At 43.1% G+C, this 17,651-nt stretch overlaps 1 protein-coding gene across 4 annotated transcripts in view; it reads left to right on the forward strand.

Annotated features, from left to right (window-relative positions):
• The first annotated feature begins 5,313 nt into the window (after positions 1–5,313).
• The window catches only part of mtf2 (metal response element binding transcription factor 2), a 31,831-nt gene continuing 19,493 nt past the window's right edge, over positions 5,314–17,651 (forward strand). The window contains exons 1-6 of one of the 4 annotated variants that reach the window (XR_008724095.1): positions 5,425–5,457; positions 5,538–5,622; positions 12,484–12,710; positions 15,275–15,356; positions 16,782–16,877; positions 16,959–17,059. Coding sequence is in view for 3 of the 4 variants with exons in the window: in XM_055641419.1 (XP_055497394.1) it covers positions 12,504–12,710; positions 15,275–15,356; positions 16,782–16,877; positions 16,959–17,059 (486 nt within the window). In the remaining variant the exon portion in view is untranslated. Of the gene's footprint in view, positions 5,487–5,537; positions 5,623–12,483; positions 12,711–15,274; positions 15,357–16,781; positions 16,878–16,958; positions 17,060–17,651 lie in introns of those variants that run through there. The other 3 variants (XM_055641419.1, XM_055641420.1, XM_055641418.1) reach the window with 3 other exon arrangements.

The raw sequence follows: 17,651 nt of genomic DNA on the forward strand, positions 1-17,651 counted from the left end.
TCCCTGCAATGGAGACCCGACCTTTTTTGTGTCGGGTCTCCGTTGTCGTTGGGGCTGCAACGAGGAGCGGCCTCCAACAGGAGAAGACCGGGGACTCTGGTGCCGACGACTCACCTCACCGCCGCGGAGCTGGCCGAGTCCAGAACGGGTGGAGCGGTGGTGGAGCACTGCTGCTGCTGCGGCCCGACCTCCGGAGACTGCAACTGCGGGTCTGGCGGACGGCGGCACTGGGAGCCCGCGGGTCCCTGGAGGGAGACCGCTTTTCAGGGCTCTCGCAACGGCGACTTCTCCCGCCCGAGTTGCGGGGTCGAAGAGCTCCTGAAGCGGGGCCTGACAGCACCGCCCCGCGTGGCTTGGAATGGCCGCGGGACTCTGCGAGCGCACGCCGGGGGCTCTAACACCAAGACCCGGTGTGCGACCTCGCACCACCCGGCGTGGCTTTAATGGTCGCGGGACAATCGCCATCGCCAGCCGGGGGCTTTGACTTTGACTCTGACATCGGGGGGGGGGGGGGGGGGGGGGGGGGGGGAAGAGTGCAGTGGAGAGATGTTTTTTTGGCCCTCCATCACAGCGATGTGATGGATGTTTATGTAAATTATGTTGTGTCTTGGATCTATTTGTTTGTAATGTATGGCTGCAGAAACGGCATTTTGTTTGGACCTCAAGGGGTCCAAATGAGATAGAGATATGCCATTTATTGTCACTATACATGTACAGTGAAACTGAAAGCTGCTCGTACTCAGTGCATACATACAATTTAGCACAAAAAACAAGAAACAGAAAAAAAACCCAAAAAAAACAGAAGGGAGATGGGGGGGGGGGGGGGGGGGGGGGGGACATATATACATATATCATATATACATATATACAGATGGAAGTCCGTGTTGGGCGGTGTAGTCAGTGCATGTGTGAATTTAAATTTATGGTAGATATAATTCTCGGAAAGCAACTATTCCTGAGTCTGTTTGTCCTGGATTTGATGCACCTATAGCGCCTTCCAGAGGGCAGCAGGTCAAACAGTCCAAACGCAGGATGGGAGCTGTCTTTGATGATCTTCTTTGCCCTGCTAAGGCAGCGGGAGGTGTAGATGTCCATCAGGGAGGGGAGAGGGCAGCCAATGATCCTCTGCGCTGTCCTGGTTACCCTCTGAAGCCTCTCCCTGTTTGCCATGGTGCAGCTGCCATACCATGCTGTAATGCAGTATGTCAGCAGGCTCTCGATGGACAAGCGGTAGAAGGTCAGCAGCAGGTTAGAGTCCAGGTTGTGCTTCCTGAGGACCCTCAGGAAGTGCAGCCGCTGCTGAGCCTTCTTGATGACCGCTGTCGTGTTGTCCGTCCAGGAGATGTCGGCAGCGATATGGACACCGAGAAACCGGAAGGTGTTGACCCTCTCCACACACTCGCCGTTGATGTGTAGGGGCGCTAAGTCGGTGCTGTGCCTCCTGAAGTCGACAATGAGCTCTTTTGTTTTCCTGGTGTTCAGAGCCAGATTGTTTTCTGAGCACCAGGTTGTCAACTTCAGGACTTCCTCTCTGTAGGCTGCCTCGTCTCCCTTCGAAATAAGTCCGACCACAGTAGTGTCGTCAGCAAATTTGACGATGCGGTTGTTGTTGTGGGCAATTGACAATTAAATTGAATCTTGAATCTTGAACCAGCAAGACTGCATCCCCTGTTGTGGTGGTAGGAGAATTACAGTGGGTGCAGATCCTTGTTAAGGCAGAAGTCTATACATGTTATAACCATCCCCCAAACAAATTCATCATGTTAGTGCACTAGTTGGTAGTCATTGAAGCCTGTCACCTTACTCTTCTTGGACACCTGGATTATTTGTCCTTTTGCAGCAGGTATGAAGCATGGACATTACTAATCAGAGATTGAAGATATCCAGAAAAACTCCAGCCAATAAGTCCATGCAGGTTTTTAGAATGTGTACAGATACACCACTGGGGCAGGCTGCTTTCCGGGGGTTCAGCTTCATAAAGGATCTTCTGACATCACGATTATTGAGTTGGAATACGTATGCATTTAAATTACTAACAGTATTACTACAGTATACATCAATGCATCTATAAGGACTGGAAACAGGTGATGGCAGACTGACTGGTCTGTTACATGTTTCATATAATTTTATTTACTACAAAGATAACTTCTATTTTCATTATTTAGCATAGAAAACACATCCCAATATGATTCACTGCTTCACAAATAAAACTGACACTGAACCATTTTAGAACAGATGACAAGATTATAGCAACTGTATTTAGGGCGGCACAGTGGCCCCAGCGGTAGAATTGCCGCCTTAAAGTGCCAGAGACCTGGGTTTGATCCTGACTATGGGTGCTGTATGTATAAAGTTTGTACGTTCTCCCTGTGACCGCGTGGGTTTTCTCCGGGTGCTCCGGTTTCCTCCCATACTCAGAGGATGTGCAGGTTTGTAAGTTAATTGGCTTCTGTAATTTGTAAATTGTCACAGGGGGATAGTGCTCGTGTACGGGGGTGATCGCTGGTCATCGCAGACTCAGTGGGCTGAAAGGCCTGCTTCCGCGATGTATCTCTAAAGTCCAAAGTAAAAGTGAAGTATTTCTTAAAGATGAAAAAGAGAGATGACGAGACTTAAGGTCTTCGTAAATAAAGGCACGGTAGTCAATAAAGTAATCAAAAAACTTAGAGAATAGAAAGGAAACATTCACCTTGGGGTGCAATTGCAATCTGCAGCAGCTATTGTCAGCTCTTTTCATACAGTGCCAAGCTACCCGCCAACAACAGGAAACAACAGAAAGGAATAAAAAGGGAAATGAACTACAGCACAAGAAAGAAACGAAACATGAAGAAGCTTTCATGTCTTTTGGACGGTAAAATCCTTGGCCGCCAATAAGTGCTTTTTGTACTATGATCCCTATTAAACAGAAAATGTTATAATAATTTTGCTGAAGGATAAAGGTAGCTGCACCAAGGTTACTCTTTTGCTCTGCTTCAAGAAGTACTATGGAATATGTGATGTCCATTTGTGAAGATATATGGGACAATGGATAGAACTCCCTCATTAGTGCAGCAAAATTTCAGACTATGTCTCTGAGATGAGTTTGAGCTTGTGACCATTCTTCTACATCATCTTCACCTTCTAAATGAGCACAAAGATAATTTATAAAAGTCAACAGCAAACTAGTATCTACTGTTACATTTTCTTTATGTTGTTGGTCTAGCAAAACTTTAACATTGTCACTCCACGAAGCATTGCTTCCCAGATACTGCTTTCCGATCTTGTTTATTTTGGCTTGCGCAAATTGAAGTGCATCAATTGGTGTCAAGTTACTCCTTTGCAGAATCATGCACAATGCAGCTAGTTCTTCAAAGACATAATTTAAAACCTGTAAAACTACTTTATGATGTTTGTTAATTTCTTGTGCAGTATTAATTTCTTGTGACAGTCATTTGAGTTATCTTCCTCAAAATCTGTGATTAGTCCCTCATAATTTATTATTATTGTTGCCTGCAATGCAAAGTCTAGATAACCATCTGACTTCATTAAGTTGTCTGAAAACAATCACTTCATTTTCAGAGGCCTCTACAATTTCTTTAAAATGTTATTCATTTTAACAGCTAACAACACATTATCGATAAGAACTTTGATCTGCTCTGGGTTTGATCGTTTTCGCTCTCGATAATCCGCACTCTCACGCAGTATGCGTAGCACTCCAGTAACAGATAATGACGGGTTTTGTCGCCCGAGTTGTTCAGCATCCAAATGCGATTTATTCACCAAATGCCTCTTCAAAAAGTCACGCTTCCAATCCTGTGTTCAGGGTGAGGGGGTTGGAGGTATGTCTCCCTATCTTGACCACCTGAGGCCTGGCGGTGAGGAAGTCCAGGACCCAGGCACACAGGGGAGTGTTCAGTCCCAGTTCCAGCAGCTTCTCAGCAAGTCTGGTGGGGACTACGGTGCTGAAAGCTGAACTGAAATCATTGAACAGCATCCTCACATAGCCCCCACTTCTGGCTGTCAAGGTGAGAGAGTGGTGTGCAGAACCTGGGAGACCGCATCATCTGTGGATCTGTTTGGACGGTATGCGAATTGCAGCGGGTCCATGGTGCGAGGGAGGAAGGCGCAGATGTAGTTCTTGATCAGCCTCTCGAAGCATTTCATGACTACCGAGGAGAGGGCCACCGGTAGGTATTCAAGCAGGCTGGAGAAGCATTCTTTGGCACTGATACAATGGCAGTATCTCGTGAAGCAGGCAGGGGCCATGGACTTGGCCAGGGAGAGGTTGAATATTGTGGTGACTACTGGAGCTAGCTAATTAGCACAAGACTTTAGTACTCGCCCAGATATACCATCTGGGCCTACAACTTTCCTCATGTTCACACGCGTCAGAACCTTCCTTACATCATGCTCAGACACAGAGACTGTGTGCACATCCCCAGCAGTGGAACTCTCTCCAGCCTCGCTAGCCAGCGCGCTGACGATGTTGTTGTTAGCCGGCGAACTAGGGGTGTTGTTGCCCGCCTCGAATCGTGCGTAAAAAGCAGTGCCGCCATTTTTGAGGAGGGCGGCCCTGGCCCTCCCCCGGGTGAAGCGCCCGCGGACCGGATGTGACCCGCGAAAGGGTCCAATTGATGATTTCCCCGATTCCAGAGCGGGCAGCAGCAGCTGTCCCCGGTGCTGGATCAGGTTGCAGCTGCAGCTATATCATTTATAGCGGAGACATTTTATAGCAGAAAATTTTTTTTCTCCTAATTTCCAAATCCGCGGAAATCCTTTTGTGCGCACATAAATTGTGTTTGTGCGCTGGTTGCAAAACGTGCATGCGCGCGCACACCACATTGCAGACAGGAATGAACAATTTCTGGAGTTCATCAATGCAGTCTTTAAATCTTTGTCATTGCATCTCCACCACAAACTGGAGACACAAGGAACTGCAATCGCTGGAATCTTGCTCAGAACAAAAAAAAGCTCAACATGAGTGCCCCTCTTTACATCTGAGTTATTGTGGTCACGAGTACCGAAGTACAGTGAAAAGCTATTGTTGCGTGCTAACCAGTTTGCGGATCGACAATACATGATAAGGGAATTACGTTTAGAGCAAGATAAAGCCAGTAACAGCTTTTATTGTCACTAGTACCGAGGTACAGTGAAAAAGCTTTGTTTTGCCTGCAATCGAACTAGATCAGGTTACTCTTGCCTCCTGCAGAATATTTGGGAAGAGGCGGAGTGAGTTTGCTCCTGGGCTTGCTGAAGGTGATGGACGTACATCTGTGCTCATCACCTACCTTCAACCCGCGCCTGTGGGCAACACGCATGCGCCGTCTTCCTCCTCCCCACCCCCACAATGCACAGCCGAGCCCGCGGGAAACCAAAATGGCGACGGTGTGAGTGGAGCTGGTGTTGAGTGAGAGTGAGGGAAACGGCTCCGATGAGAGGGGTAGCCTCGTACAGCTCTGCATGCTTTTAAATAGACAGGTGGGATTTCACTACAGTGGCCGAATGAGGTGAGCGGCGCCATCTAAATTATATTTTCTTTGTGTGTTTTTGTTTTAAAGAGAGGAGAGGGCTTCTGGAGCCAAGAGAGAGAGATGGGCCTCTCGGTTCTCGTTTCCGTGAGAGGAAGTAGCCCCGGGGTGTCTGGTCAGTAGATGGGGAAACTGCGGACTGCTTTCATATCTTCCGCGCCTGCTTCGTTGTGGCTCGCAGAAGTTGATTTTGGGCGCGTTATTTTCTTCATTGTTTACATTTGCCCACCGTCTTTGTTTAAGATGAAGTCAAACAGGTTGGAGGGGATTCGATTTCTGCCCATTTTAATCGACTGAAGGGGGTGGCCAGGGGTTCACCAGCCTGAACCTTTATTGATATCTTAGTGAGGTTCCGTTTTCTTTAAAAAAGTTTAACGTTCGAATTCATTGTACATTTTGTACACGATACTGCAAATTGGGCAGAATTTCAATGAATTTGCATGAATAGGATGCTACTATAACATGATGTAAGGCAATTTGTTAATATGAACTTGCCTTTAAATGTTTTGGATTCAATTTTTGTTAGTGGAATTTTAACTCTGGGAAGCTTCATTTAAAGTTGGTTTGACAATATCCTAACAGTTATAGTATATTCTATTTTATGTATTATGTGGTGTTTTGATGCAACTAAGTGGCCCCAATCAATGGCCCTTTTCATTGTTACATTTTGTAACAAACTGTTTTAATTAAAGCAAATACCTTGGAAATCTAGTTTTAAAGCTTCAGAGAGTCAAACCCTATATGCACCATTTATTCAAAAAAATTAAAATTATTGATTATCTTCTGTCAGTTGAAATTATTAAATGTTTTCATGAAAATAATGAAATGATTTGTGTAAGTTATTTAATAAAGAACTGCCGATGCTGGAAAAATCAAAGGTAGACAAAAATGCTGGAGAAACTCAGTAGGTGAGGCAGCATCTATGGAGAGAAGGAATAGGCAACACTTTGGGTCGAGACCCTTCTTCAGACTGACAATTTATTTGTTTAGTTTATTTTTGTAGGCTTGGAAGTTTGGAAAAGTAGCGCCCACTGCTGCTGTGGCATTAATAAATAAAATCAGGGAACTTGTTGATGTCATCAGTACAAACTTTACATGTGTCCCCATAGCCTCATTTTATGCAGGTACAAGAGACTGCAGATCCTGGAGTCTGGAGAGAAAACAAACTGCTGGAGGAACTCAGCAAGTCAAGCATCATATGTTGTATGTGTGTGGTGGGGGGTTCTTTGGCAATTTGGGTTGAGACCCTACATCATAACTGAGAGTGGAGAGGGAGGATAGATAGCCAGTATGAGGAGGGGTGAGATGGTGACAGGGATCCAAGAAAGGGTGAAAAATGGAGCAAGATGGGGGATGGAGAGGGTTGGAATTGGGTGACAGAGGTGAGGTGGTAGGTTGGAGTAGGAATGCCACCAAGACCTCAGTGGCGCCCCCCTTCCGCCTGCAACACTCCCTTTTCTCTTGACATCCCTTTTGGGCTTTTTAATTTCCAATAGCTGTTATGTCAACCGCCTTGACTTCTCGATTCCTCTCGTTCACTAACCTCTCCCCTACCAAACATGTAACACTCCTCTCACTTTGTACAAATCCCAATCTAGTTATTCCACCAGGGGAGGGGGAGGGGTAAACATGGTGGTCAGATTGAGTGACTACATTCCTCTTAGCAGGTAAAGCAGACCAATTCCAAAAGACGTGGTCTATGTTTCTGGACCTATTACAAGTATGAGGTGCAACAGTAATTTAAATAAATAAATAAATGGTATCAGGACCTGGTAACGGGAGGTAAAACAACAAAATCAGACTTGGTTGGTAGTCCCCTTTCTGCGGAGTTTAATGTTATAATAGAGCGATTGTTCCTATTTTCTTTTTCTTTCTTTTCTAGGGTCTACTTTCTCACTTTACTTCCTTCTCTAACTTCTTTTCTAAGGGGCTTTCTTTTCCCAACACTCTTGCACTTCACGACTCTTGCGCACTTTCTTTACTTTCTTTACTTCTATCTTTTTCTTAAAGCTCAAAAAAAAAAAATGAAGTGGTACAAGAAATGTATTAAGATATATGTGTTGTGTAGTATTGTAATTTACCGTACTTCTAAAAAAAAAAAAATTAAAAAAAAAAGGATTGAGTGACCACTGCCTTGTTGAGGCCAGGCACCACCAGCAAACACAAGTACGCTGTCTCCAATGCAGTTTGACACCTCTTCACATCAGGTGATCTCCCTTTCATAGCTTCTATAGAAGGGTCCTGACTTAACTTCACATTCATGTTTTCTGGAGATCCTGCCTGATTCCAGGACACTTTTTTGTAAACCGTCATCTACAGTTACTTGAAAGTAGACACAGAAAGCTGGAGTAACTCAGTAGGTCAGACAGCATATCTGGAGAAAAGAAGTAGGTTGTTTTTTGTGTCTTCCAACCATTTTTCCCCAAGTCACTATCTCCACTGCATTTGTTCTCAACATGAGGCCATCCGTTTTAGGACATCTGAAATGAGCTTTTACAGGAAACATGATCTCTACTGTGATTGATGGAGCCCTCTCATGCATTTTCTTTCTTTCTTAGATTTCTGATGTTAACTCTCCCACGAAAAAGAGATACAATAGCCCTCTCCTCTCGTCCTACTAGCCTATACACCCAGTACACCATCCTTCATCATTTTCACCAGCTATAACAGGAACTTATCATTAGCTGCTACCTCTCCATACCCTTATCTGTCACATCTCAGCAAGCACACTGTGCTTATTCAAATTATTGGGCAGAAATAGCCATTGAGAGAAAAGTAAGTAGAGCTAAGATAGACACAAAATGCTGGAGTAACTCTGCGGGCCAGGCAGCATCACTGGAGAGGAGGATTGGGTGACGTATCGGGTCGAGACCTTTCTTCAGACTGACCTGAAACGTCATACATTCCTTCTCGCCAGAGATGCTGCCTGTTCTGCTGGGTTACCCCAGCATTTTATATCTATCTTTGATGTAAACCAGCATCTGCAGTTCCTTTCTTCAGAGCAAGTAGAGCTTTTTAGTTGAATTAGTTTAGTGATTTAAATGTATCTAATGGTTTTGGGGGTAGCTGTTAGAGTAAATCTAAATTTTTGATACTCTTCCTTCCTTTGTGCTGTTGAAAATGAATAAATAAGTTTATTGGCATGCAAGGAATTTGCCTTGGTGTTCCGCCTCCAAGTGACAACATAACATACAGTGACAGTTAGGAAATGCACGTAAAACATTATCGATTAAACGTGAATTAAATAAACTACCAGAGTAAAATGAGGCTACAGATTTTTGGTTATTGAGTAGAGCTACTACTCGTGGAGAAAAGCTGTTTTTATGTCTGGCTGTGGCAGCTTTGACAATCCGGAGTTGCCTTCTAGAAGGAAGCGATTCAAAGAGTTTGTGGCCAGAGTGAGAGGGGTCAGAGATGATCTTACCCGCTCGCTTACTGGCCTTTGCAGTGTATAGTTCGTCAATGGAGGGAAGGTCGCAGCCAATCACCTCAGCTGATTGGACAAATCGCTGCAGCCTCCGGATGACGTGCTTGGTGGCTGAGCCAAACCAGACCATGATGGAGGAGGTGAGGACAGACTCTACGATGGCTGAATGGAATTGGACCTTCATTGCCTGTGGCAGATGGTGCTTCCTCAGCTGCCGTAGGAAGTACATCTTCTGTTGTGCCTTTTTGACTGTGGAGTCGATGGTGGCCCCCCATTTAAGGTTCTTGGAGATGATGGTTCCCAGGAGCTTAAAAGACTTGAAGCTTAACAAAATTGTGAATGTTTAAAAACGAGTGAACATTCAGTTTCATAAACAGTAGTTGAACCTCAGTTCCTCTGGCTGTCAGTGTTGACCATTTGTATTGGTCAAATATAAAGTAAGTTGGAATAATTGAATCACTTTTAGGTTAGCAAGATAGTCGGATGTCACGGGAATCAGTACTGTGACGTCAACTAATTATAACCCACATAATGTCTTGAATGAAGGAACTGTGTGTTGTAGCCACATTTGCCAGTGATGCAAAGATGGGTGGCAATGCATGTTGCGAGGTGGATACAGGTTAAGTGAATAAGTAAAACATTCATAGCTGGAATAAAAGTGGAAAACACCAGAACTTACTCTTTGGTGGAGGAATTGCAAAATATTAAATGGAGGGAGATGACAAGATTCAGTACAGAGAGATCTGGGTGTGCTTATGAATGAAACAAAGTAAGCATATAGTACGCAAGTAATTAGAAGAGTGAGGCATCAGTACTGATGAGAGTGCGGTTCTGCAGTGTGGCCAGTAGATGCATTTGATCTCTAATGTTTTTCCAGGCTTGTTCTGTGGGCCTTGTCAATAGAGAACTTTAAAGGTTAGCAGACAGGAAAGTGCAGTTTAGTCAAGATCAGATTTGATAACTTAATTGAAAGGTGCAGCAGGTTCAAGGAATTGTATGACCTAATTTGTTCAACTAGATTATGTTCTTTATGCGCAAGCAAACATTTAGAAAAAGACTAGACCAGATGCAGACCCGTTGGGTCTGTTACTCCAACGTGTGGTTGTGGGGGGGGGGGGGGGGGGGAGGCGGCATGCAGTTAGAGAGTGAGGGGGAGAGAGAGACAGAGACAGAGACACAGAGAGGGGCAAGAGGGATGGGGGGGGGGTGGAGAGGAGGAGAAGAGGGAGGGTGGGTGAGGGGGGGGAGAAGGGGAGGGTGGGTGAGGGGGGGGAGAGGTGGGGGAGGAGAGAGAGAGAGAGGGTGAGAGTGGGGGGGGTGCTGAGAGGTGTGGGAGCGGGGAGGGAGGGTGGAGGGAAGGGGGTAGGGGGTGTGTGGAGGGGAGGGACGGTAGGGTAGGGATGTGGGGGGGAAGGAGAGGGGAAAAAGAGAGGGGTGATGGAGAGGGGGGGGGAGAGAGAGAGAGACGGGGGAGAGAGAGAGAGAGAGAGAGAGAGAGGTGAGGGGAGAGAGAGAGGGTGCCGTTTTTACTTCAACCCAAACAACCATTTGCAGGCAGTGCTTTTTTCCCTCAAACTAACCATATTTTCATTTTCAAACCACATTATGGGTACTCACAGCTGTGGAGACATTTGTTCAGTGTTATTCAGAGCTCTGATTGAGGCATACCACTTGCAGAGACTGATTGAGGCACACCACTTCATGGTTTTATAGTCCCTCCCCCTCCCTCCAGCAGGGGCAGCAGAGAGAATGAGGAATTTTGTAAAAACATTTAATATCTCTGTAATTTTTCATCGACGGGAAAATTCCTCGGCACACATGCGGCGGAGGGGGGCTCTGAGCGAGGTGGCCAAAAATGACGGCCGTAGGTGGCGGCGTTCTCTCGGAAATCTCAGCACAGAAGGCCAAAAGCGGTCCAGAACAGAGATTTAATAATATAGATGTGCGAAGCTGTGATGTATAAGCATTGCCAATTAAACTAGAAACTGACCTCCAGCTAAAGAATGTGATTTGGACCATATCGGATGAAACAAGCTCATCAATGGGAGGCTGTTAGTAATCTTTGAAATCAGCACTCGTGTTTCAGCAGTGTTTGGGCCATTAATATTGGGTGGGGCAAGGAAGTCTTGTCTCCTTTATAGGATTCCGGGTGACAGCCCGATAGAGCAATCCAAATTCTATTTTTATTTCCAAGTTTGGAAGAATATGTTGTACCGGGACTCACAGTTTAAGAATAAGTGGTAGGCCATTTAGGACTGAAAATCTGTGGAATTCTCTGTGCAACAGGTAGTGGAGGCTAATTCACGATGTTTTCAAGAGAGAGTTGGATTTAGCTCTTGGGGCTAAAGGAATCAAGGGGTATGGGGGGAAAAGCAGGAATGGGGTACTCGTGTTAGATGATCAGCCATGATCATATTAAATGGCTTGAATACTCCTACACCTATTTTTTTTCTGTTTCTACATTTACTCACTAACTTTTGTGACCATTTTCATAGCTCCACTTTTGATTGGGACCTGCCAACTGATGAACAAATTTCGCAATGGAGCGGACAAAATGTGTAGGAAAGAACTGCAGATGCTGGTTTAAATCGAAGGTAGACAAAGAATGCTGGAGTAACTCGGGTCAGGCAGCATCTCTGGAGAGAAGGAATGGATGACGTTTCGGGTCGAAGTCTGAAGAAAGGTCTCGACCCGAAACGTCACCCAATCCACCTCTCCGGAGATGCTGCCTGGCCCGCTGAGTTACTCCAGCATTTTGTGTCTATCTTAGCTTTACTTACTGTTCTCTCAATGGCTGTTTCGGGTTGAGACCCTTCTTCAGACTATGTTTCTACTTTTAGTCTGAAGAAGGGTCTCGATCCGAAACGTCACCCAATCCACCTCTCCGGAGATGCTGCCTGGCCCGCTGAGTTACTCCAGCATTTTGTGTCTATCTTAGCTTTACTTACTGTTCTCTCAATGGCTGTTTCGGGTTGAGACCCTTCTTCAGACTATGTTTCTACTTTTAGTCTGAAGAAGGGTCTCGACCCGAAACGTCACCCATTCCTTCTCTCCAGAGATGCCAGCATTTTGTGTCTACCAACTGATGAATAAATCGGCACTGTTACTTGCTCTTGGCTATTTTAGTTTGTTTAGAGAGCTAGGAGAGCATTTCAGCGGGTATAATGTCATACCTTTATCTTTGTCATGAAGGAGCAAATGTTTGGTTAACCTTTGTTTATATTGTTCTATTTCAACATTGACGGAAATAGTGAACATGTATCAGAATTTTTTTTTTTGTTAAGTACAAACATTTGAAATGTTCTGAGAGACACCACAAATCCAATCTTGTATTGAACCTTTCACTTCCCCTCAAATATGGCGTAGGTTGGGTCTTATTTCATGGCAAATTGGGTGAGGCACTAGAAAGATTTCAGGTGAAATGGAAGTATGATCAAATTTCATTGCGTCTTAGACTGGACATACAGGAGCTCCATGCTAGATGTGACTTTACAATGCAATATGGTCGATAAATAATAAAACAACTTAATTTTGAACTTTAATTTGCAGCTGATGATGCCATTTTCCTGATGGACAGAGACGGAACGGGAGTAGGTAACTCATCTCTCCACAAACTATCTCCCTCCCACCGTAACCTGAAGACGCCAGTGTCCTCGGTTCACTTGTCATTACAAGATGGATCAAAAGGAAAAAGACCAGTATGCAAGTTTGAAGAAGGTCAGGATGTCCTAGCCAGATGGTCAGATGGCTTGTTTTATCTTGGAACAGTCAAAAAGGTAAAATTAATATACTCTTGTTCTTCAAGTGTGTTTATTGTGAAACAAGGCAGGATCATGCAAAATGGCTAATGTAAATGTAAAGGATCTGTCTCAACTTTTCTAGCTTTATGGAAGAGGTACAAATTATTGTCTGCAAAAATGATAGTCCGAATTCAAGAATGAATCAACTTTCATTTTCCTCCTCACTAGAATCAGTTACAAAAATTAACTGAATGCATAAACGTTCTATTGAATTCACAAATATTTCATACTGTCAAGTGTTAATATCTTCATTTTATTTCATACATGATGCCCACTGCTTACTTATGATTGGTGTTACTTTTTTTTTTAACTCTAGTGTTTTGAATTTTCTGATGGATTGATTATTTTTTGCTATTGAGGATCGGACAATTGCTCGAGGATCTTAATCTAGCCGATAAAAGATAGAATTACTCTCCCAGTGAAATTAAGTTGTTAAAAAATTGGAGTGGACAAAAGTAGACAGGTTGTGTGATTAGTATAATAGTAAATTACAGAGACAGTATTAACTACTTTTGAACTATATGCTGAAAATAAGAAACATGAGTTTAGTAATGCTGAAGAAGTCAATGGGATTGACACCTGACTTGCTCTGTGGCTTTGACATACACAAGGCTTTTAAGTATCAGTGACCAGTATAGTAAAATACACAGATTTTGATCATCTAGCCGCAGAGATTATGGAGCACTTGGATTGAAAGGTAGTAAACATTAAATATAGACAACTATTCAAAAGGAAGAACTAGAATCACTTGCAAGGAGGTTCCTGACATCTATTTGTGACACTTTTAAAGTATGGGCCTGAGTTGATCTCGTGAAACTATTTTCTCAAACCATTTTCTTGGCGTTTTGGCCGGAAGAGTGGTAAAACCAGGCATCACTTCCTGGTTCGGGAGCTACAAGGCGTACGAACAGCACCAACTAGACAGGATTGTGAAGACCGCCAGCAGGATTATTGGTGCTCCACTCCCTTTCCTGCTGGACATATACAGGAAGAGATGTATCAGCAGCCATCTCCATCATCAAAGACCCCTACCACCCATTGCATCACATATTCTCCATCCTGCCATCTGGGAAGAGGTACGGGAGCATTAGCTGCAAAACCAGCAGGATGCTCCTCAGTTTCTTCCCGCAGGCTATAAGACTGATAAACGGACTTTGCCCCCCCTGCCAAAGTATCGCGCACCAACCACCAACCTGGACACACTGCAGCAGAGCCACTGTCGTGCCGCTGCCGATCGGAATGCCTGTTGATGTTTAGTAGAGAGTAGAGTGTTTAATTTGTTCATGATATATGTATTTTTATTTTTATTTATTTTTTACTACGCACTGGTTGAGCAACGTTTTTTTGTTTCATCTGGGTATGTGAGTACTTGGGAAAATGACAATGAAGCTATACTATACTATACTATACTATACTAAACTAAAAAGAGCCTCTAAATTAAGGCATGTTGATCTTCAAAAAAACATTTATGCTGCAGGATGAAGTATTATTACATAAATATGGGATTGTTGCCTTGGAGATAATAACATGGATTGTGAATTTTAGATTATTTTAGATTGACCATTTAAAAAAACCTTTTTTTTTTTGCTGTTATTATGACTAGGGAAGGAAATTTTGTTCAAACTTTTGTTTGTTTGAATGACAATAAAGGGCATTCTATTCTATGCTGGAACTAATATGGTAATGAAAGGATCAATCCTTGGGTTTCAAATTTCTGACCAACCATATTCGAAGGTTTTGAAGAAATTATGGGGTATAATGTTTCTGAGTTTGATGCAATGGTAGGTGTGAAATAAAACTGGGATACCATCGGCAAAATAAATATGTAACTTAGGTGAGTACGGTGACTAAGAATGTGGTTGATGGAGTATGAGAACCATAACATGATCTAATGTGGTAGGGAAAATTGAGAGTGCAATTGTCTTTTCAGCATTAAGATTCAGGGAATGCCTGATATTCAAGAAATCTAGGAGTTCCTGTTCATTGTGTTTATTGTGGCTATTTTCCTTCTGCAGAAGCTTACGCATGCGCACACTCTGTATATTACGGATTGATTCAAGTTTGATCTTTTTTGATTGCCAAAGCAATTGAGGGACGTACTGAAATTGTGGGAAGGTGAAATTCAAATTGACTGGCCGCGGTGTTTTTATGGCAGTGCAGCCGTGTAGGGTCATTTGGGTCATTATTGCTGTTTGTCCCCATTTTCTCGGGCATCGTGTGAATATTTTTGTACTGTATCAGTTTCTGCATATTTGTTCATCGAAGCATATTCCTGATTGATATAATAAGGGAACTATTTCAAATAATGCTACATTGTATTGGGAATTTGAGTTTTGTATTTTGTAATGAGTAAACGCCCAAAGCTACTACTTATACTTTGGGGCCAGGGATTTACTTTCCTTTACTAATTGAATTGAAAATTACTTGGCTTGGTGAGAAAAGGGGTGTCTACGAATGAGGTGAATATAATTGGGAAAATCAAGGGATTTTAAGTCTGCATTTCTATAAAATATAATGTTTCTTCCCAATTTCCTTTAAAGGTAAACAAACAGAAAGAGAGCTGCTTTGTCATCTTTGAAGACAGTTCAAAATCTTGGGTCTTGTGGAAAGACATTCAGACTGGTAACTATTTCTAATTTTCTTAATTGGTGATGCTTTGTTGGAATCAAGTTTGTTGAGATTAGTACATGAATCTGGGGTAAGTCGTTTCTGTTTTTTGGCATCAGATTTGTTAGTTTAGTATCGATTGTATATCAGGTTCCCTGTGCAGACTAAATTTGGTGATCACTGATATTCTGCCATGGTGAGTGTTTTTTTTCCCCCATGGTGGAGATTGTAAAGAGTGATTGATTTAGGGGAAGTATTATGCAGAAAGGTGAAAATTATCACAGAAAAGGTCCCCAGTATGGGTTGACCTATAGTTTGCACATCTATGGAAATTTAAGCAAAATTTTAGTTTTCTCAGCTCTTATTTGTAATTGAATTTATTTTTTACACATTTAGGAATGATCAAAATCAAATTTCACTTCCCATATAATATTTCAGTCAAAGATGTCACACTTGCATTCTTTGTAATGGATTTGAACAGACAGGGAATGAAATGACAAAGCTGCATAATTCAAAATGTTGTTAGTTTAGATTAGATACAGCGCGGAAACAGGCCCCTTGGCCCACCAAGTCCGCACCAATCAGTGATCCCTGCACATTAACGCTATCCTACACACACTAGGGACAATTTACACTTATACCAAACCAATTAACCTACAAAGCTGTACGTCTTTGGTATGTGGGAGGAAACCAAAAATCTCGGAGAAACCCCACGCCATCATGGGGAGAATGTACAAATTCATTACCGACAACACCCATAGTCTGTATCGAACCCGGGTCTCTGGCGCTGTAAGGCAGCAATTGCTGCTGTGCCACTGCCGCCGCCCTCTTTGTGTGGCAAGTACTCAAATAAATTATTTTACAAGGGTTTCTCTTGATTTGGCTTTTTGCGGGCATTGATTTTCCACTTTGTTTTTTGACTTGCGGATTAATTTGAGCTTGTATGAAAAATATCTGGCTGTAAAGAGTAGACTGTCCATTTTGGAACAATTATTAAGTCAATCAGATCATGGTCATCCTTTCCGTGGTTAGGTTTAAGTTAGTATGCCTCATATGCTGTGTTTTTCTAAGTTTGCTAAAAAGTGAAAGCTATTGGAAAATTCAATGTTCTCTGAATGTGGTTGCTGGTAGTAATGTAAAATTCTAGAATTGTCCTTCTGTATATGTCCATGAGCTGCCGATGGGCATCTTTCTTGGAATGGTTTAATTTTTGGCAATCATCATTTTGATCCAGCACCAATGATTGAAAAAGTTACTATTACCATTGGTACTGTAGTTTTGGTACAATGACCATATTAATCTTTAAATAATTTAAAATTTTAATCATCCGAGGTAGCTGAAATGTCAAAGCAGGTTCAACACAATCTTGAATTATTTTTGTGAACAGCTGTTTGATTGTTAAAATGTGGGCAAACGATATCACTGTGCATTTAACCCCAGGAGCCTGTGGAGGTGGAGAGATGGTTTGCACAATATGCCAGGAGGAGTGCTCTGAAGTACCCAATGAAATGGTTATCTGTGACAAGTGTGGACAAGGTAATCTAACTAAAATTGGGGTTTTGAAAAGGTAATTTTTAAACAATTAAGTATTTTAACATTCTAATTATTTTTCAATAGGTTATCATCAGAAATGCCACATGCCTAACATAGATTCAAGTGTGATTGCCTCGGATGCTAAGTGGTTGTGCCGTCAGTGTGTCTTTGCCACTACCACAAAGGTATTGTACATTGATGCTCCATTTAGTACAGCCCCACAGACTGTACGCTTGGTCCTTCATATCAACTGTATTTTTAAAAGGGTATCTCTTTGGGATGTGAGCTGTTACACCGGGAGCCTGGCACAATCTCCTCTGGTGCTCCTGATGCAAAGGAATGGAATAGTGACTTTATTGCAGCACTGTGTAGTGTCGAGTGAATAGGGTTTCGGGCTAGCAAAGTAATGTGTTGGGCTGTACCTGGTGCAGCAATTGAGGGGCCTTTGCTGGGGACAAGCTGCTGCACCATATGTTGACACAATGTTGGGATTTCTTTCTTTATCTCTTGCTATGTTGGAAATGGCTATCTCTTTTTCACTGTGCAGCTCGATCTAGTTCAGAAATGTTTTGATAAGAAATTTAATGGTCAGTCACCTGTTCCGAACTTGTCATCAAAGAGATCTGCAGGCTGCTGAAAGTTGTGCAGTGAGACAAGAGCTTGGGAGTCGGCAGTTTCCATCATATCCAAAGAGGGCAATGAGAAAACTATAGGATTTTACTTCGGAGTCACGTGAGTGATTCCGTGAAGAACCCAGCTCTACTGCGCATGCGGCAT

Source organism: Leucoraja erinacea, chromosome 10 (assembly GCF_028641065.1).
Source record: "Leucoraja erinacea ecotype New England chromosome 10, Leri_hhj_1, whole genome shotgun sequence".
Taxonomy (NCBI): Eukaryota; Metazoa; Chordata; class Chondrichthyes; order Rajiformes; family Rajidae; genus Leucoraja; species Leucoraja erinaceus.